At 33.4% G+C, this 21883-nt stretch overlaps 1 protein-coding gene across 16 annotated transcripts in view; it reads right to left on the bottom strand.

The window, feature by feature from the left end:
• The window catches only part of LOC136031843 (collagen alpha chain CG42342-like), a 199011-nt gene that overhangs the window by 20675 nt on the left and 156453 nt on the right, over positions 1–21883 (bottom strand). For 12 of the 16 annotated variants that reach the window (XM_065711681.1, XM_065711682.1, XM_065711688.1 and 9 more), the window contains 4 exons: positions 14281–14316; positions 11786–11836; positions 5643–5681; positions 556–660 (listed from right to left, as the gene is read on the bottom strand). In XM_065711681.1, the coding sequence (XP_065567753.1) occupies positions 556–660; positions 5643–5681; positions 11786–11836; positions 14281–14316 (231 nt within the window). Of the gene's footprint in view, positions 1–555; positions 661–5642; positions 5682–11785; positions 11839–14280; positions 14317–21883 lie in introns of all 16 variants that reach the window. The other 4 variants (XM_065711687.1, XM_065711689.1, XM_065711683.1 and 1 more) reach the window with 4 other exon arrangements.

The following is a 21883-nucleotide window of genomic DNA, read 5'->3' as shown; positions in this document are numbered from 1 at the left end:
TGAGTGTGCGTAGCTATGGTGTCCTCAGGCGAATTAGTTCTGCAGCAAAGTGCTAGTTGGTACTACTACAATGTTATGAATATATTATAAATGTAGATGTTCTGAATAAGTATAAACATTATTAATAACATCAAGAATTAACATATATAATTCGTGTTAATTTCATTATCATAAATTTGTTTTCATAAAATCAAGTAATTATTAAATATTAATTAAGTTAAAGGCTAATATAAAAATTAATTTAACGTGTTAATTAGAACTTGAGATTATTTTAGTTATAATATTAACACTAATATTACTGTACTAACGAATAATATATTACGTGAATATGAGGTTACTAATATAAATGAATATATTATTAGAACTGCGTAAAAAAATACTCTCAACTTCAAATTAAAATCACTGAAATGTAACAGTAACTGATTTAATATTTTGGTTTTGTCAATTTAGCGATTCCTTTGAATTTCAAGATCACTATTGATTCAAGTCAGAGTGGTTTTCATTCCAGAAACTGTCGATGAAGTGTTCTCACACGAAGTTTTAAGTAGGACTTACTGGCTCTCCTTTAGTTCCATCGGATCCCCTATCTCCTTTGATGCCAGGAGGTCCTTGTGGTCCAGGTAAGCCAGGGGGGCCTGGAGGCCCAGGAGGGCCCATCACCTAAGAAGAAAAAATAGTTAACCGTACAATTGAAAAAGAATGCACGACATAAAGAAATAAATTTTTATGTTTCACTGAGAAAAGAAAACTTTCAATATAACGTTAATGTAAATCCAATTTTTTGGTCTATAATTATCCAACATAGTTAAGTTAACATGAAAATGTAAGTAAGGAGATTACGAAATGAAATGAGAATAAAATTAAGGCAAAACTTTTTTTTAAGAAGAACACTAGTTGCAAACACTCCTCCCCTACTCCACTTCGCTCAGAGCCCTATCCTTCACCCCTCCCATGAAACTCATGCTTTTGTCAATACTTTTTATGAACTTTTTTCATCTCTGGATTGTACTTTTTATTTTTCTGTTCGGTCAATCTAGAATAGCTTTGAATACTTTAATCCAAAAATGGGCTATATATATATATATATATATATATATATATATATATATATATATATATATATATATATATATATATATATATATATATATATATGCATATAATATCAGATTGTTAAGTGCGCTAATTGTCGAGGGAATCATCGTAACAATATCTTCGTGTGTCTGGAGCTTAAGAAGCACCCCCCCATTCAAAGGGCCTCAGGAAGATTTAATTAGTCTGCCCGTGTTTAATCTTTGAGTGATGAGAATTTCTAACTCAACCGTGTCATTATTTTATTAAAATGTTTATGGTGCTATTGACAAACTTCTAACTCTCGAAAGGCTTTTCAGTAGTTACGAAATTGTGCGCTTCACTGAACACCTTCTAAGTGCTTATAAATCTCACAGCTAGAGCTCTCGCGTGACCACATGTTCTTTCTTTGGCCCGCCAAACTGACATCTGGTCGTCCTTCCGGCGGCCTAACAATTGCAGTAAATAAGAAGTTTTCTTGTCCTCTTTTTGAATCCTCCGATGTATAAATCTCAGTTGATTTTGGTTCTTTTGTTTTGACGTGTATATACATGCCAACGAACTACCGAAGTGAGTCCTTCTATCGTAAATTTGCCACAGCTTGTGCTTCGCATTCAAAATCCATTCATAGGGTTCGGTCAGCAAATAAGTCAATGTTTATTTGCGGTGATTTTAACAGGGATCTAAACAATGAGAATGCGCCGCTGACTCAAATATTAGTTTCTTCCCTTCCTAGTCGCGTTTTTCTGCAACCAAAATCGAAGCTGTTTTCTTATGTGCACAACCCGGGGTTCACTTCTAATTTGGATTTATTCTAACAGACGCCAAACAGATGCAGGATACCATGGTTGACGTTTCAAGCGACATCCTAGCAAGCGGTCACTTAAGTTTGCAGTTTAAAATTACCTATTCTCTACCTCTTCATGGGCAAAAGCCTAAGTATTTTTTTAAACCTTGCTGAGTCGTCTTGATCCCTCTCTATATCAGAGAACATTAAATTGTATGTTGTCGAAATTCCAGATTCCATTTCAACTTTTATGTTCGTCCATAAACGAGAACATTCGCGATTTGGATTTTTATTTGGTGGAATTAGTTTATTCAATCAAGGTCTTCCTTTATCCAAAGTTCGAGTTGGGACACCAAAAAAAGGGTGAAGTGAAGACGTTGAACTTCAGAGTGCTAAAGATCGAAACAAGTTCCGGTTTCATATTTGGGCCGACTGTTGTTATCCAAGGTCAGGTAGTTTATTTCAAATCGTCAAATATACGAAGCGTGCATATAGAAATGCTGTGCGGCAATGGAAACAGCGTCAAATCTACAATCTTTCACGGGATATTAAATATAACCCCAAGCTATTGTGGCGTCATGTGTTAAAACTTACCTTAACTTCTTCATCTGAGGACAATCCGATTGACTTGGGCTCTTGGGACAATCATTTTCCTCATTATTTTTTGACGATCCACCTCCTCTTGGCACAACATTTAGATTTATATTTTTGGGTCATTTTGTAAAGTTAGACCATTCTAAAAACTATATCACTATCACGTCAGCATCTATTCAGGCGCATATTCGTCGTCTTAAACCAGGTAAAGCATCGGGTTGAGACAGCCTGCAACACGAACATCTGATATACGGGGCAGTAAAATTGTTTAAATATCTTGCTATTTTATTTTAGGCTTGTATCGTCCAGCAGCATATTCCTGATGCGCTATGTGAAGGTCTAGTAACGTACATTTTAAGAAAAATAAAGACCAGAAATCCTGTGACACATATAGACCGATTACAATATGTTCGATGATTGGAAAGCTTCTTGAGAAGCTTATCTTTAATGAAATTAGCATGAAATGCGATCATGGTGACAACCAACTTGGTTTTCGAGAAGGTATTGGCGTGCAGAACGCCCATGCAACTCTTCTAGCGATTCTTGAAAGGCATAAAAAGGCAAAAAGTAGCCTCTGCGTTTGTGCCATTGATGTTTTAAAGGCTTTTGACTCCATTCTTCACTCCCAAGATATTCTGTCTCTCTTTAGATGTGGAGTTAATCCATTTGTTTGCACCTGCTTATGGCAGTAGTATCAGAACTCCTCAATACGTTTGCAAGGTACTGTTAGTAATCGTATTCGTGTGCGCCGTGGTGTTAAGCAAGGTTCTGTTCTTAGTCTGGCAATATTTAATAACTCTGTTAGAGTAGTCACTCGACAGATTCCACCATACTTAATTTGGCCATATATCGACACAAGTCAACATTCTTCTCTTGGCTGACAACCTTGGGGCACGCCAGAACCATGTTGATGTTGTTTGCTCCGAACTGAAAGAAATCGGTGTATTTTTGGCTACTTCCAAAATAGAGTTTCCCGTCTTTGGACTGGAGATCGCCTCCAATGATACAATCCAAGTTGGTCCGCCACAATCTCATCTTCCAGTTCACTTAGGTATTTAGGCCTTCCATTTGGAATTCAATTAGATCCACTAGTCAGCTTATAATTGTTTCTTTGAAATAAAAACTAGGAAAATCTTACGGTCTTCTCGCTAGGGTAAAGGGCTAGTTTGATAAGAGAACCCTTGGTTGGCTATATAACACATTTTTTGTGCCGCATGTGTTGTTTTTGACACCTATTTGGAGATTTTTCTCTGCATCTGATAAAAGGCAAATCTAATCGCTGCTCTTTCGGTTCTGCAAGTATTTTCTTAGTATCCCCATTTGGACTCGTAATAGTTACATTTCACAACGGTACGGTGTTTTTCAGATTTGTCAAAAATAGACGAACTGTCACGTAGACTTGCTGACCACTGCAACAGAATTATCGATTTTCCACTGACTTGTCTTCTATCAAATGCCTATCGTCGCTAGTTGTGAAATCTCATAATCTTTGACCCATTTAATAGACCATGAAGAAGACAATGGAAAAAGTGTTGACTCAGTAATATTTATGAAATGTGCAGAAGAGAGCAGGAGCGAGCGGGAAGAGCCGTACAGGTACCAACCGGCCTATAGGCCTTAAACTGCTGGGGACAGGCAGCTCAAGTACCCGCACTTTTCCCACGACAAATCATTGGATTTGAGTAAATTTCACAAGGAGAACCCATTGTTAGCTGATTGGAGGATATTTTATTTTTATCTGAAGGTATTTTTGTGGAGTCAACGAGATGAATGGACTAATTTGATAGTCATATACCCTTGCACAAAATTTTGGAACTGGAACTGGATGCTGAAAAGTGTTTGAAAGTTAAAGTTGTCAAGAATAGTGCATTTTTTTTTTTTTGTCTGTGCCTTTTTGTTTTTCATTTCATTTATTCTTTCCTGAAATGCTTAGTACATTCCCAGTGGAAATTTCTACTTTTTTCAATATTTTTTATGAATTTCTTGAGATTTGAAAAAAAGTATTTTTTGCGATAACTAATTTTTAGACATTGTTTTTAAGTCATAACTTAGGTGATTTAGACAGTTAACTATAATCTCAAATATTTCTAATGATTAAAACACTTTTAAAAACAGCTTAAAAAGCGAATTTTAAAATTAGAAAAGGATTTTTAAAAGAGCAATAAAAAAGCACTGACTAGTAGTAAATCGTAATGGTTGAGGAGTAAAATGAAAACAAGAAAAAAAATTAATTACATATAACCTACACACATTTTTAAATAAAAAAAGAACTCAAAAATGGAATGAATTGCTTCATTAATCGATGACGGTGATTACGATTTTTATCAAAGAAGCGCATGCTCGTTGAGTTTTACCAAGGACCAGTTTACTAAAAGCAAATTCTGGTGGTACTTGTAAAGCCTTTGGAGCATTTTATGAGGACAAATCCCTCAAAAAGCACCTCTGGTGAGTTTATGACTTCGAATCTACCCCTCTCTCCACGAAGTTCGTGCTTATCTAAGTATCAAAAGCATGTAAAAAGGATGGTTTGGGTTTTTACTCTCAAAAAACGAAATTTTCAAAATAATAATAATGACAGAGGTGTGTGTTTATGTAAGAATCAATAATATTTGAAAAGTCGAAAATAATTTTATGTTTATTTATTTTTATTATTATCTATTCATTTTTATTTAATTTTATTACAAGTTTCCGCTTAAAATTTACTATGTAGCAAATTTGTTTTATTTAATTTGCATGGCAAGTTGTCCTGTCCTGACTGTCCTGAGGTAAATTCAATTCCCCCCCCCCCTCCAAAATATACGTTTGTGTCACAGGACTATTTCATTAGATACTTTAAATTATAACTATTATATAATTATGAATTTAAATATTTTTAGAATTAATTGATAATTGTATAAATATTATAAATAAAAAATAATATATATAATTATCTACAAATATTGCTATTGTATTTACTGTTCCACTTGTTACCACAAGATGTTTAATTTTTATACATTTCTCTAAATCAATTTAAACTTTATATAATGTTCAATTGATTCCAACTAAACTGTAAAAAAATAACTTACCACGAAATCTATTCACTTGTCAACAGATTCTCCGTTGGTAATTGAAACTATCATTAAACCGAAAAAAGAAAGAAAAGGGATTTAACTCTTAAAACCATCATCTCGAATAAATTTAATAAACTTACTACTTCTCCAAATGCGTCAGCTGTTCCAACGCCGTCACCCTGGAAAGTAAATTGATTAATTTCCTCCTCAGATAGCTTTTCATTGGAGTCCAATTACTGAAAAGTGATGTTCTCCAAGGATACAAGCGACAATTCATACAACAATAACTGCTCATTATATAGGTAAAGACATTTAGACAGTGTTGCCAAATATTAGGCACTAATTTTGGTTAGCCATAATAAAAAAAGGGGGAGCAATTTTTTGTTAAATTTAATTGTAAAACGTAAAAGAAATATCTTCAGTGACATTTAGAGACAAACAAAAGGTGAAACAAAAGAGGTGATTAAATTCCAAACAGGATATAGCAAAAAACTGAACAAAATGGATATTTGAATTTCATATGCAGGACCTTGTTCAATGGAAACAATAGAATTACAAACAAAACTATCATTTGGAAAGAAATTAAACCATAAAAACAAAGCTAAATTTAAAAATCTGCTATTAAAACAAAACAAAATAAGCCATTTACAACAACGATGTATTCTCAGTGGCATGGCCATATTCTGGAGGGAAGGTTACCAGGTTTACCCCCCCCCCCCCCCAAATTAAAAATGTATACAAACAAATTTGTGATCTGTTTTATGAAATTTTTCTTGTAAACCCCCCTCTTCGAACAAAATGCTCGATGCGCCCTTACTCAGCGGTGAATTACGAGAATATTCCCAGAGGTTATTTCATAAATCTTTCTAATTAATTTTTGGCAAAAAAGTAAATAACAAAAGAAAATAGTCCTAGGCCAGCTTAAACGATTTTCATGATTTGGAGGTGATTTAAACTACAAAATTTTACCCAATTGTTTTCCCTTTGAATCCTTCTAATTGTAAGTCTAAATTCATATTTCTTCATTTTCTTCATTTTTTGGTTGCTTAGTTTGTGAAGTTATCATTGGTATTATTATAAGAAACGTATTCGTTTTCCAGTGGGGAAATAACTATTCAAGGGGGCGGAGCAGAAAATATTTTTGGCAGGCAATACTCTAAAAATTTTGAAATTTTGGTGGGAGGGGCACCGGCCTCAATAGGGCTTTCTGCGTACATGCTTAGATATGATATAATTAAAGAACTTCGCAAACGAAATTGTTTTAGCTAGTTTACCAAAAGAGGTCAGCCAAAAACTGACCGGAAATATGGTTCTATATCTCAGCGAACTTGAAAAATCTTTCTAAAAAGTATATTTTTATGTCGGTTTACCCGATAAATGCCGTAGACCAACTTTTGTCAAATGGTGAGAAACACTGACCCAGCAAGATTCGAATTTTACTGTCAGCAAAAATGTCTCGAAGATTCTGCTCTTCAATTGAAAAGTCAAAAATCAAAATATAAAACACATTTTGTAAAGATGTAGAAGCAAATGAAAAAATTCGACACAACGGAGATCGTTGACCAATTCTTAATTTAGCTAGGATGTACACTAAACAAACAATGTATCTGTTTAAATTAAACTCTTCGTAGAAGTTATAAAACATGTAAATTTACAGAAAAGCAAAACCCTGTTGAATTATTTCAACATCAAAAGAAATTGTAGAAGAATATGTGAAAAACCTTAAAAATGTTTTCTAGCGATGGATGTGAAGCCCCACTGCACATACGGCAGTTCCAGACACCAAATGAACGTCTGCTGGATGCTATAAAATCCTCATTTTCTTTCCTCAATTAAAACAACGAATTTATTATAGTTTTTGGTGGAGTATTCTTTCGATCTTCATTTTTCGTTTTTAAGTAAAATACAAAATAATTTTATAATCTTCTGCTTTTCTTTGAGGGACAATATCGATTTCAACAAGAAACTTGAATTTCTAGAAAAATCTTTCGTCGGGAAAGTTATGCTTAAGGCTCATTCAGAACGAGATTTTGCTAATACAATACTGAGATTTAGCAAGCGCCAATTTGAGCCACTCAGAAGGCTTCTAAAAATTTTCAACCAATCAAAAAGTTCTTTGTAAAATGTGCTTGGCACAAACTAACACCAGCTAGATTTCAGCATTACAAAAATCTCTTTGCGAATAAGTCTTTACTCGCCCAAAGTTGCAATTTTGCTAGAACTGCTTCCTAACCCTCTCTTTGGGTAATTTATCACTAGTTTGTTGGGTCATGACTTATTTTCCGGATCATCTATTCCTGATATGACTACCAGTGATCTCTGTACAAAATAAAATGCTTTTCTATTCCCCGTCTTGAATTAAAAGTTTTAAAAATTGACTTGCGTTGCTTGAACTTTAAAAGATTATACTATTTCCTTCACTAAAAAAAGAAAAAAGGAAAAAAAAGAAATCCTCTATCCTAAACTTTTTAAAAAACTAAAAATTAGTTTGATCGTTTTCACGGAATAAAAGAAATGATTAATTAGTAGTTAGCGTTTTTAGGCATTTTTTTCGCTCGCCAAATGATTTTGAGGATTGACTAGCACGTTTCTTGTCTTCAACAAATACCAACCTTGTTCATTAGTACCGGTACTATAAGATGTATTTACTATCTCAGACTACATTTTCTTTCTAAAAAGTGAAAATACACAAATGCTTAAATAACGAGTTTAATTTTTAATTCATGCCGTCAAAAAAAAAAAAAAAAAAAAAAAAAAAAAAGTCTCGGCTACACATCCAGAACATTCATCAACAGAATCAAAAAATGTAAAGAGAAACTAGACTAGACAGGTTGTTTTCGCCTGACAAATGTGTTTGGATGTGAAACCGAAGCAATCGGCCTTCTTCTTGGCTTGTATTTATTGTTTTACCACAAAACAAGCAAAATTATGTTTTTAATATTATAAAAACCGTGTAAATAAGTTGCAAAAATATATAACTAGGTTGCAGGAAGTAGAAATATAGAAATATATTGGTAATGAGCCAAACTTTTAATCAAGATTTTAATCAAGTATTCCGTATTTTAATCAAGGTGAAAAATTACCTAAAAATATATATTCCAGCTTCATATCCAGAAACATTTATCAACAGAAACAAAAGAAAAAGGGAAGTAGGACTAGATAAAACAACTTGTTTATTAAAGGTTTCTATATGTGAAACCGAAATCATTGGGCTCATCCTTGGCTTTTTTTCTTTTCAATTAAATAAAAAACGAGTTTTTTTTTTAACTGCAAGCAAGGAGCGACATTAAAACTTAAATCGAGCAGAAATTATTCCGTATATGAAAGGAGTTGTCCCCTCCCCAACGCCTCGCTCTTTACGCTAAATTTTGACTCTTTGTCAAAACTCTACTTTTTAAAACAATAAAAAAAACTTTAGCATAAAGAGCGAGGCGTTGAGGAGGGGACAATGCCTTTCATATACGGAATAATTTCTGTTCGTTTTAAGGTTTAATGTCGCTCCTTACTTGCAGTTCAAAAAACTTGTTTTTTTAATTTAATTTCTGAAAGTTTTTAAATTAATGCATGTTTTGATTTTGGCTCACTGCACATGAATAATTAAAACAAAATTCGCATATTATTTTTTTTTTGCTAAATGGCTTTCTCATATTTCTGATCGGACGATTTTGATATGAAGAAGGGGTGGGGGAGGAGGCCTAGTTGCCCTCCAATTTTTGGTTGCTTAAAAATGCAACTCGATTCTTTACTTTTTTTACGAACAATTTTGTTAGTAATAATCATACGTACCTTACGAATTAACTTCCGTAGCGAACTTCTATATTTGTGTATTTTTATTACGTATACGAGGGGATTCGCACCCCTCGTTAATACCTGGTTCTTTACACTAAAGCTTGAATTTTGTTCCAAATCTTTAAGAATGACCCCTGAATCACAAAGGCCATAGAATAAATGGTTGAACTTACTAAAAATACTTTAGCGCAAAGAGCAAGGTATTGTGGGGAGACAAATCCCCTTATATACGTAAATATTTTATGTTTGTTTTAAGTTTTAATGCTGCTCATTACTTCCAGCTGAAAAATTTATTTATTTATTTTCTCATTGTTTTTTTTTTTTTAATAATGCTAGAAAACCCTGCGCCACCTTCGTGGAAATTCTATTCCCTCATGATAAATTCCTCCATGGAAAGATCCTCCCACGTAACCCCCCCCCCCCGACCCACCCCCACCCAAAAGCGAAAAAGTCCCCCTGAAAACGTCTGTACATTTCATAATAACCATTACTATATGTAAGCAATGGTCAAAGTTTGTAACTTGCAACCCCTCCCCCGGGTAATTTGGGGGATAAAGTCGTCCCCAAAGACATATTTATTAGTTTTCAGACTAAGTTGGACAGAATGGCTATCTCAAAATTTTGATCCAGTGACTTTGGGGAAAGAACGTGCGTGGGAGGGGGATGATGCCCTCCAATTTTTTTGGTCACTCAAAAAGGACACTAGAACTTTTAATTTTCGTTACAATAAGCCCTCTCACGACATTCTAGGACCAATAGGTCTATACGATTACCCCTGAAAAAAAAAACAAACAAACAAATAAACATGCATCCGTGATCTGTCTTCTGCCAAAAAAAAACAAAAAATACAAAATCCCACATTTTTGTAGACAGGAGCTTGAAACTTCTAAAGTAGAGTTGTCTCATACGCTGAATCTGATGGTGTGATTTTCGCTAATATTATATGGCTTTTAGGGGGTATTTCCCCCTATTTTCTAAAATGAGACAAATTTTCTCAGGCTTGTAACTTTTGATCGGTAAGATTAAACTTGATGAAACTTGTATATTTAAAGTCAGCATAAAAATGCAATTCTTTTGATGAACTATTGGTATCAAAATTCTGTTTTTTTAGAGTTTCGGTTACTATTGAGTCGAGTCGCTCCTTACAACGAACTGTTTGATAAATAAAATAAGGGTGATGTTTTTAACATAATAAAAAATACAATGCATCTTTCGGGCGTTTAGACACAGTAAATTATAGTTAGTTGAAAATGCAGAATTTACATTACAGTTATTACATAAAAATACAGATATACAGATATTAGAAATACAGATATTAGAAATACAGATATTAGGAAATACATCTTTTGTGCGTATTTTCTTCTTTTTTCGCTCTTTTTATAATTATACGCACGTCTATCTATCACCTTACAGGGTTTCAACGACCAATAAGTCACAAGTAGATGGTTTAATATAGGCAATGAAAATTCAATAAACAGCATGCTACCCAGCTCTAAGCATCAAAGCTTTAAAGCGTTATAAACAAAAGCCAAAACCATTTGAGAAGCGGAAAATTCGATTATACGCATGCCTTTAAAAAAGAAATAGAAAATAAGGCGGAAGAGATCAAAGGTGTTTTACAAGCATATTTGCTATGTATATGGGTGGTAGGAAATTGAACACTGGGAAGGTACCCACGTTTTTCAAAAGTAGAAGAAATAAAAAAATTACAGGAAAGCAGGAAAACAATTTTAGACATAAAACTGTTTATTCATCAACATGAATAATTATCGAGGCATTCGTATGGTCCCTGTAGATAGCAAATTACTTAGTAATATGATACTTTTTAGACTGAGAGATGCTGTAGATAAAGTTTTAAGAGAAGAACAGTGCGGTTTTACGTAGCAAGTTTTGTCCATAGCATAGGTAGTGCCAATAGAATTCGAGCTCTACATAGAATTTTCCGTTACGTAAGAACATGTTATGTTATGGAAAAATCAACATAGTTCAAACATCACGGACTTTCTGGATGAGCAATTAATAGATTTTTAGAATAAATCAATGAACTTTCCCCAGCAAATCTTTTTGCTTGTTCAGAGCTTCAATCTACATTTCACAGTTTTGGTTTTTAAATAATTTACGTATGATGATTGTGATGATTTTGGATAATGATTATGGTTTTCTGGATTTTTGAGTAACTCTTATGTGAAAGATCTCCTTTTAAAGTGTGACACTATAATTAACTTCATAGAACTTATCCACTTAGCATAGAAAATTACGTAAATAGAAGATGGAAAATTGTTTTCCTAAAATTTTTCAGTTATTTTATCTAATCATGACTCTATTGAAAAACGTATATTGAATTGAATTTATTTATAACCCGTTATAATACACATGAAAAACGGAGTATAATGTGAATAAAAGAAAAGAGGAAAAAGAAATTAAATATAAAATTAAGAAAGCTGAACATCCCATTACATGCTTGTGTGAATAAATTAAGCCAAAGTAAAATTACCTGTCTTCTTCGAAGCTTTTTGTACTTCTGCGCACGGCCCAAAGCGAACGCCGGCAAAAAAGGAAAAAAGAATATAAATCTCAAGGCATGCAAAAGTGAATAAAACAAGCAACTACCTTTAAATGGAAGTAGAACACATTATAAATGTTACAGAACTTTATAGATATCTCAAAAAAGGAAAGCTTTATGTGTCAGTGTTAATGTTTTGGCCATTTTTTATAAACGATAGGCCATGTGGCTTTTGTATTTGAAATGTACTTTATGATGCTATAAAGTTTTATGGCCTTACAAATATATCAAACGGACTTGGGCTGGTATTACTTAAAGAAGGAGCCATTTGGGATGGAACAAAGAGGGAGGAGAGGCTGGATGACAAAAGTTCTGACGGGTTATTTCCCCAATATATTTGAACTATTGGCATGCATATATCAAGAAAAGTTAAGAAGTTAAGAAGTTAAGATTCGATGCTCGGTCAAATGATGAAATTTAAAACACACTTTAGCAGGATAAAAAAGGAACTTGACAGATGTAAAACAAAACGAAATTATAAAGTTGAGAAGCCAAGCTTCACTAACATCACAGATTACTCAAGTGACCCTTACACTAGCAATGCTCTGGCTCATTATAAACTTCCTTAAACTATAAATACTGAAATTTGCTTTCAGGCACATTGTTTAAGTTTTGGGCAAAGATCCCTTTTAAAATCCTGGCAGAAAATTTTCTATGGAATCACTACTGGCTTATTAACGTGCACCATGGTTTTTTATACTATAAGGCATTGACGCCTACTAAAGTTATGGGAATGAATTATTTAGGGAGAAAATCCTTTTCAGAACCTGGAACTGCGCTTTTTTCTTTTCTTTTTTTTTATCAAGCTTTCATTGTTATATCTTTTTCCCTAAAATTGTTTGTATTCTCATCATTTTTATATCATTAAATGTGGTTGCTTAAATATGGCACTTCCCATGTAGAGAAGTTTTCGCCCAAATGCGTATTGGTGTGTTTATTCTTGATATGCGAAAAGGTTTAAGAGATATGTACATAAACATAGCATCGCATAGAATCTTACTGCAATAAGACCAAAAATGCCTTTAATATTCTTGTAATATTTTTGGCAGTTTACCATAGGCAGTAATATTGCTAGCGTATGATAAGTAGCCTAACAACTTGAATGTCTTCAACTTTAAGTAGCGAAGAAAAAGACACTAGCTACTTTATATGGCCCCATCTATTTAGAGCTGCGGTTATTGCTTATGGCACTAATTTTTAAAAGAGCCAACGCGCTTCTATAATTCACAAATATATCCCTTTAATCTGCCCTTTTGTCCAACATTTTTTGGTAATAGGCCTTCATCTTACTTCCAAGATCTGTTTCCTGAGGAAGTAAAAGAATATTATACGGTATTAGAGCCCGGACCCCATAGGTTTATAGGAAAATTTATTAATATAAGGATTTTAAAAATTCAGAGTTTGCCGAAAGATTAGAGCAGTGAAAGCCTGAGGCGCACACGGAAGTATTTTTTTTTACATTCTACATATATGTATACCATATATAAATAATGAGCTATATAAACTTCTAAAGAAATTCCTAAAAAAAAGTATAAAGATGGGCTGAGCACCAAGGACCTATCTTTAGCCCCTCCACTTATTGCAGTAACAATAAAAACAACTTATTATGTTCAATTAATCACAAGGTATGTTCCATTAGAGACTAAAAAATTCTCTACCTCTATGTCTTCCCCCCTATAAATTTTGCTTCTTAACTTTTTTTAATTTTGCTTTCTATTTGTATCCCTCCATCTCACGCTTCTCACACTCTATTCACATTTGTCTAAAAGGTTGTATATTTACGTGGTAATATCTTAAAAAGCAGCATTTTTTTTCTTTTATTCAACTGTCATATACTCTACCTGGTTTTTGTGGCTTTGGCATATTTACACTAGCACCTCCCCTTAATTTTTTTTTTGTAGGCATGGGAGAGGGGTTGAACTATTCTTCACCTACTAAATTCACCTACTAAAATCAAAAGCCACCTTCATTAGTATGACTAGATTTTGCTCTGAGAAACAAGAACCTCAAATAATCGAAGATACATACGCTAACGATTGACAACATTTTACAGACATTAGTGCGGGGGGGGGGATTGATCTTTATTGCTATTTCTTTCCTCTTTCATTAACTATAATTAAAAAAGGTTATTCGTTGCCCTTCAACATGTCCTTTATGCAGTCACTTGTGTGCAGGTTAGTAATAATGGTGAATTGAGTTGAAGGACTTTTGTAACGAAATGAAACATGTTACATCTGTTGATAAATAAAAGATACAATTTTACTGCAAAAGGAATGATAGACTTTCTACTTGTGCGTTATGATTGCGTGTGAAATCTATAATGAACACCTAGAAACACCTCTATATTTTCACAGACAAACGAAAGGAGGTTCTACTTCCAAATATAGGTGGATATCTTGAATTTTGCATCATCAATAAACACTTACTCGCTTGATTATAATGGGGCGAAGGCCATTCCCAATCTAGAAATATAGCTATATCAGTCTGTGCATTAACGCGCTGATCTAATATGGTGATGATGGTTTGGTTTGTAACTATAAAATATGAATGATCAGCCGAGTGTAAAATCCTCTCACGTTTTCTGTTTTACAGTCCAGTGGGCTTTTGAATAGCAAATGTTGGAAATGTCATAATATGCGGGGCGGAATTCTATACTGTTAACTGTAAACACGCCCTGAATTCAAAGCGTAAATGGAAGATATCATCTAAAAGAACAACCATTACAAATTGTGATTCAAACTTATTTGTTCTTATTTTATACAAACAATGGCAAAGCGAGGGAAAATATTGATGTTTTTACTTTCCCATCAAAGATTTAATGTAATCTCCCTTTTTTAAGTCCATACTTTACATAATAAGAAACTAAACACCACAGTTCAGATGGCTTTTGGTATTCAATATTTGCATTATTAATCCTTTTCAAATGGGATGTTGAAGATGATGGTTTTTGATGGTCAGGCACTAAGATACAGGTTTTGAAGTTTGTCTTCCAAATAGCTTGTATTTGTCAGCTATTTTTATATTAGTGCCCGAGCATTAAACGAGCCAAATTGACAAATTGGTTAATTCAAATAAACGGTGGAGAACAAGACAAAGAAGTTACCTCGCCTGTTTGATAATATCGCATTGTCTGACTAAAAACAATCTGGAATTTGGATAGATGTTTCTTCTATATGTCTCTTGAGTAGTATCTAGCATACTATGGGGTCAGGCTATTATAAAATTAGTCAGGGTGCATATGAGTTGATCAAGGCCTTATCCAGAGGCGTTGGTTTGACCCATCTCCCCTCAAAATGTTTGCCCAACTCGTAGAAACGTACCAAGAATGCATAACAGAAAACTGTTGATGCGTTTTTCAAAGTTTTTTTGTATCCTCCCCCCCGAAAAAAATCTCCAAAAAAAAATCCATGATACGGCCTTGGAGTTGGCCCTTGATTTCAGAACATTAACTCCATCTAAATTGAAATATAATTATACAACATTAAGAGTCAATAAACTTTTTTTTACTAAAACTTCTTCAGAAAAAAAGTTTACAGCTTCAATTTATAAGCCGAACACGATTTCAATAAATCCTGGACATTCCTAGGGAAATGCCAAAGGACCTTGGGACTCCAGGACACATTGGATCTTGAAAAGAATAAAAAAAAATCGAAACGTTTTGTTCACCTTTTTTTTTAAGTTGAGCTGTGACACTGTATTTACTTTTGAGAGAGGGTCAGTGGAACAGTGGACATATATCGACTGGAGACGACAAAAATCATGAAGGGACATACGGCTCCAAGCCACCGAGAAGATGACATGGGAGATAAATTTATTAAAATAAAAATACGTCGCTACTAGACAGAAGCAATCAGAAGGGGAATACGACTCCAAACCACTAATAATGGTATTTCACACAAGGCATTTTATGCCGATCAGCACAAACTGGTCGGCATTATTAAACCAATCGGCCGTCTTAGAATTTCCGATTGAGATTTTGGCTATGTTTTGGCAAATTATTGTCTTGTTCGACAAGATGATCGAAAATGTTTGTGGATTCAGTTTGAATGAACAAATTCCCAGTCCTTACGATCTTATAAAATAGAACTTTTTCATAAAGCTGGACTCGTCAAAAAGCCAATTAAAGTATCTTTTTATATCGATTAATAGATAGATTCTAATCAATCAGATATAAATAAGATGATTTGATAAAATCTCCTTTTTAAACTCTTTTATTATAAATTATGTGTTTGCTCTACATGTAATTTTAGTTCCGATAAAAATCCTCAGCTTATTTTATCATAAAGGGTACCGGGCATGAAATCCCTACCCAGTAACCTTAAAATTTAATCTTTTCAAAATAGTATCAAAATTAAGTTTCGACGAAGCCTTCGTAAGATTTAGTTAGTTTAAATCGTCTTATAACAAAAAGGAAACACAAAATTATTCAAAATTTTCCCGGCGTATTCTTTAAGGTCCCCAAAATGGTTGAAATGCCCAATTCTAAGGGCTTGGAAACATTAAACTACAGACTGGATGCGGAGCAGTAGCAGTTCTAGTCTCTCTTGCACCTGGGAAAAAACATGGTTTAGCCCCCCCTCCGACTCTCAAAAAACTTCATTTAAAACACGATTCTTATTTGTTGAAAAAATGTCGTTTATTTAAATCTGACTTTTCTTATTTTATACGGAAAAGGATAGGGAATAAATGAACGTTTCAGATTCAATTTGCTTATACTTACTGTCAACTGTGCCCTCTACTTTATTTTAATAAAACAAAATTTTAAGAATCACCAAATGATTATAACTGTTAAATTATTTATATGAAATTTTGCGCCCCTAAAATTGCTGCGCTCGGGAAGGCTTCCCCCTGAAACCGCCTTTGATACGGAGTCAAAAACTATCAAGGTATAGTGTTCGAAAGATAAAAATAAAATTGACGTAGATTACAGATAAAATCATTTTTTTTTAATACGGAACGAACAGAAGAGTCAGGGTTTAACCTGTTTTATCCCCTTCCATATGTTCTAGTTGTTATTCCTTTGAAGTCTGAGAACTAAAAAGTTGCTCTGAAGTTTGAGAGTTGGCGTACCTTCAGAATTACTCGTTGAAGTAGAGACTTTGATAATTCGAGATCGATAATCCTGTGCGTTGAGGATCTAATGCTAGAGGGAGAGAGAGGGAGGGGGGTAATTAAGCCACACAAAGTACATTTATTGGCCAACATTTTACTATTTAGACCAAGGAGAAGGTACTAATAGACCAAGGAGGATCGGTGATATGTTCGACTACCCATGGGAAAGATAAGAATTACTTTACATATTGTTTTTGCATGAGCTAATCCACATAATATGAGCCAGGCTGATTAACTTGTTAGATGCATGACCTTATCTATCCTTTTTATTATGGATAAACTTTTCAAAAACATAAAAGTCAGTGATAGTCCCCTGAATTCTAAGATTACCTGGAATGCACTGTGTAATGTTTGTTGCTTTTATAGTGTGTACCAACTAAATAAAAATAGATTTCTTTCAAATGAAATTATGGGGTGACATCAAAACTTGAAACGAACATGAATTGTCTTGTATATGAAAGGCTGTAATTCTCTGAAACACCATTCTTTATATTGAAGTGTGACTTTTTTCACAATTAGTGCCCTAGAGATGTTGTACCTTTCAAAAATGAATGGACATAATATAAGAGCAATCTGATAAAAAGTATCTAAAAATATTTAACACTAGTTCTAGAATGAAATAGTATGTTTACTAGCATTCGCTTAGAATAATACAATTTTCAGTTCACTGATCTGAAAGTCAATCGGTTAGTACAACAATTCCGGTTACCAATTGACTGTATTTGTTGCCCTCATAAATGCTTTCAGAGAAGCCCGAGTCAAACTTTGCCGGGAAGAGTGGGGCGTCAAGAAATATTGAGCAGGCAGCCACATCATTCACAGATAATTTATATTAGTTTCTAAGCTTCAATATCGCCCTTTAATTTTATTTGATTTTTTTTTTTATCTTCAATCTCCTTTAAAAAAGGCAAATATTAGTATACGAAGAGGAAGGCGTGCCCCAAAATCAGGAGAACCTCTCAAATGCCGGTGAATCAGTTACCTTGGGGCATAGGCTTTCTGAAATAGTAAAGAAAAGTACTAGGTTCATTTTAATACTTAACCTTCAAATACAACTGAAGTTTAATTTTTTCGGAAACAAGTTTTGAGCCAAATCTGTCACATCCTTTGTAGATTTACTTTTTTTCTATTAAGTGTTAATTCTCTTGTTCTAGGCATGAACGCATTGTTTATAATGAATTTCTGAATTTAGCGAAGAGTAGGTAAAGCTTTCAATTTTTTGTACGTGGAGCAACTCAATTCATAGCATCCTTGTATCTCTTTTGTGACATGTTACTTGAAGAAACATATCTAAGAGGGAAGGTGATTGTTGAAATTACATTATCTCCTTATACAGTAAATCAATTTATCGTCACCAAAGTTCCAAATGCCAAAACTGGGGATCATTTACAAAATGAATTAAAAATCATGACATACCACTTAATCAGAGACAATATTAAGTACAAGGAGAAAAATAAAAAATCACGGCATCTCAATTGTTTTTTTTATTACTTCAGACTCCTAACTCAGCAAATTTTATAATTAGATTGATCAAAAAATCGTTGACAGACTACCACAGAATTTAAGGTTGTATAAAAAAAGACCTCACAACAAGAACATTCAACAATATGATTGAACATGTAAATGTTGACTATTCACAGCAGTTCAGGACTTGAAGTTATACAAAAAAAAGTTAACAAGACAAAAAGAAGAGATTCGTTCCACTGTATCTTGTTCGAATTTATAGCCTCATTTCAAGTATCCTAAGATTACTTCTTATAGCTACTACGTAACTTGGTTTGTGTGTAAATTTGCCGAATTAAGTGTATCGTAAAACTAGCAAAAAAGCACTGCCTAAGTATAAATAGGGGAAATAGTATGCAAATTACAATGTAAAAGTAACGTACAATCCTGCTACAGAGAAACAACAGCAATAAAAAGTTAAGTAATGATAGCGATGTAACAAACAACACGAAATTCAAGTTATATTTCTAACGAATAGTAACTCCCCCTCCCATTGTAATTTTCAATCTTTCTTTGTTATAGTATCTCCAATAACAGAAATGTGGCCAATAATAGACCTGCTTGGCACAAACACATGGTAGAGGCCTAAGTTTCCCAGTAACCTGAAATGAATTAAACCCACTCTTGAAATGAAATGGTGGTTACATCCAGTTCGTTACGGTTTGTAGTAAATATTTTAATGATGCGCATATCAAATTTCGAATTCAAAGTATATTAGTTTTAATCAATCCAATTAAGGGGGAAATTAGCTCCCCTCATAGTTAGAAGTTAGCCTAGAGATTATCATAAAGCCATTGGATTAAGACTGGAAGTGTTGTAAATATGTTCATATGTAACTAGTTGAAATTAATCTAAGATGCATTTATGTTTAGCTATGATAGTGTCATTCTGTATACCAAAGAAGAATACAGTAAAGCTTAAGTAGCTGCAGACAACAAATATTCATCAAACTGATTGTATCGTACAGGTTTACCGCTAAGAAAACATAAAGAAACCGCATCAATTTTGATTTATTATATATGCCACATCAATTAATCTTGGTGACAGCTATGGTTCTTAAAATAAAATTTTTTTTTTTTTCTGAAACTCGTATTTCTTTAGCAAAAGAATGAACCAAGATTAATATATTTGCACGACTAATTTTCTGAAAGACAATTAAGTTAGCAAAAGAAAAGAATGCGACAGTTTACTTAAGCAGGGCGTAGGCGGGGTTTGGAAACTCAAAAAAAAGATAAAACAGTTGTTGTTTCCCCTTATTTCCTCATGCTGTTTCTTAGGATTGTTGAGTGTATTAGACTTGTTTTGCAATCAAACTGTTCATGGCATTAAACAATAATTATATAGCTTTCTAATTCGAAAGATTTCTTATTAGAAACCTTGTTAATAGTAGCTAAAATTATAAAATCAGAAATCCCAAAATAAAATGTCGAAAGAATCCACTTTTTGCAGTGATTCTAAAAAGTAAGAAAATCTTTATATTCAAAGTCATTTAACAAAAAATACAAACCTAAGAAAATTCACATAAGAAATTTTGGAAATATTGAAAAACGTACCAACTAGCGATACAATCTTTATGAGAATCAAGCCCAATATGTCTAAGATTCCCAAAGCGGATATTTCAGCCTTGTATTTAAAAATATGAAACATGTGTTTTAACTTAGAAGCATAGTCAAGGATGGGTCCTTTTTCGGCGGGGTAAACATATCGAGTTATAGATTGTAAAGGTTGAAAAAGTTCCCATTCAAACTTGAACCCGCAAAAAAATTACCATTTCTAGCCATTTTGTTGAACGAGCAATAATTTTGGTCGACACAAAGCCAAAATCCCATACAGCGAAAATTCTGAGATGATCGATCAGTTTAAATGCTATGAAGATTGCATTGGGTATATAAATACCCAACTCCTGAGAACGCAATGTCTTCGGATGGTACAAAAAAAAAACTCCAGTTCAGATTAGTTTATGGGAACATATAAAAATAAAATAAAAGTAAAAAATCGACCTTATTAGTTAAAACGAACAGAACCTATCCTACATAATGATGGGGGAGGGATGTTGGCTCCTCAATCCCCCTCCCTTTAAGCTAAAGCTGCACAGCTACTTTAATGAGACTATTCAATATTTCAACAAACATGGCAAACTGGTTCCTATAAGTGTTTAATTACCAATTATCTGTCAAAGAATTTGAGTTAAAAATTCAGTCATTCAGAGCAAACGAGAATAAATAAGCTCAAAAGCTCGAAATAAATAAAAAGCTCGAAATAAAAAAGCTCGTAATATAACTCTCGAAGCTGTGTGAATATATATTGAATATAAGGATTTTCTTACTTTTTAAAATCACCGCAAAAAGTGGATTCTTTCGACATTTTATTTTGGGTTTTCTGATTTTATGGTTTTAGCTACTATTAACAAGGTTTCTAATAAGAAAGCTTTCTATATTTCTCTTGTATAAGAGCATTCATAGTTGAATTACTGTGAAAAAAGCCACTTTATCGTAAAAGTATCAGTCCCTCTATTATACAGGACATTTTCTGTTAGTTTTAATTTTTTTTTGCTTTCATTTGAAAACTAGTTTTGTTTTCAATTTATCTTTTTTACTTTCATTTGAAAACTAGTTTTGTTTTATGTAATTTCTGTTCGGCTTTAATATCATGTTCAATATAATGTAGGTATGAGGAGTGCACCTGCCCAAACTACTCCAGGACTTTACGTTAAAGTTTACATTTTGTATAAAAATGTGTCCAAAATACAAATAGTCCATGAAAAATGGTCAAAAGGGAACTTAAATCCCGAATCGGGACTCGCAACCGAATCCTCGGTTGCGATGTGTATATATTTTAGTGGAGGATTCATTAGAAAAACATTTCTCCTTGCAAGCATACGGTATGGTATTTATAACAAAGATTCAAGTACAATCTGTTACAATGGTATATGTGTAACCCACTATGTTACAGGATATGAAGCCGTTTATGGCTTCATATCCATAAACATATGTTATAACCATTTATTCATATCGATAAATCATATATACATATCCATAAACATATGGCTTCATATCCATAAATTCTTTGGGAAATCAAAGAGTTTTTTCTGTTGAAATGAAGAACATTGAATCTCGATTATTTCAGTTAAGAATCTGAAATCTTCATCTGAAAGTTGATTCAACTTGAAGTTCCTTAATTCATGTACAGAAGTAGATAGCTTTATTGAATCTTTCTGCTAAAGTGAGAGGGAAGCGGTACCCAAACTTAAAAGGGGCTTTTCCAGGACCAAATTTTTTAAATCATGGCAAGAGATCCTTTAGATGAATTTGCAGCAGACGGGCAGGGTTTACCCCTTAACCTCCCTTTCTTTGAAGTGAATTAAAATTCCTTCAAACAAAAGGAGAAGGAAGGAGCAAATATCCGGGTATTGCA

Source organism: Artemia franciscana, chromosome 10, assembly GCF_032884065.1.
Source record: "Artemia franciscana chromosome 10, ASM3288406v1, whole genome shotgun sequence".
In the NCBI taxonomy this organism is placed as follows: domain Eukaryota; kingdom Metazoa; phylum Arthropoda; class Branchiopoda; order Anostraca; family Artemiidae; genus Artemia; species Artemia franciscana.
Note: the sequence above shows the minus strand (reverse complement) of the source record. Positions and strands in the feature narration are given on the sequence as shown.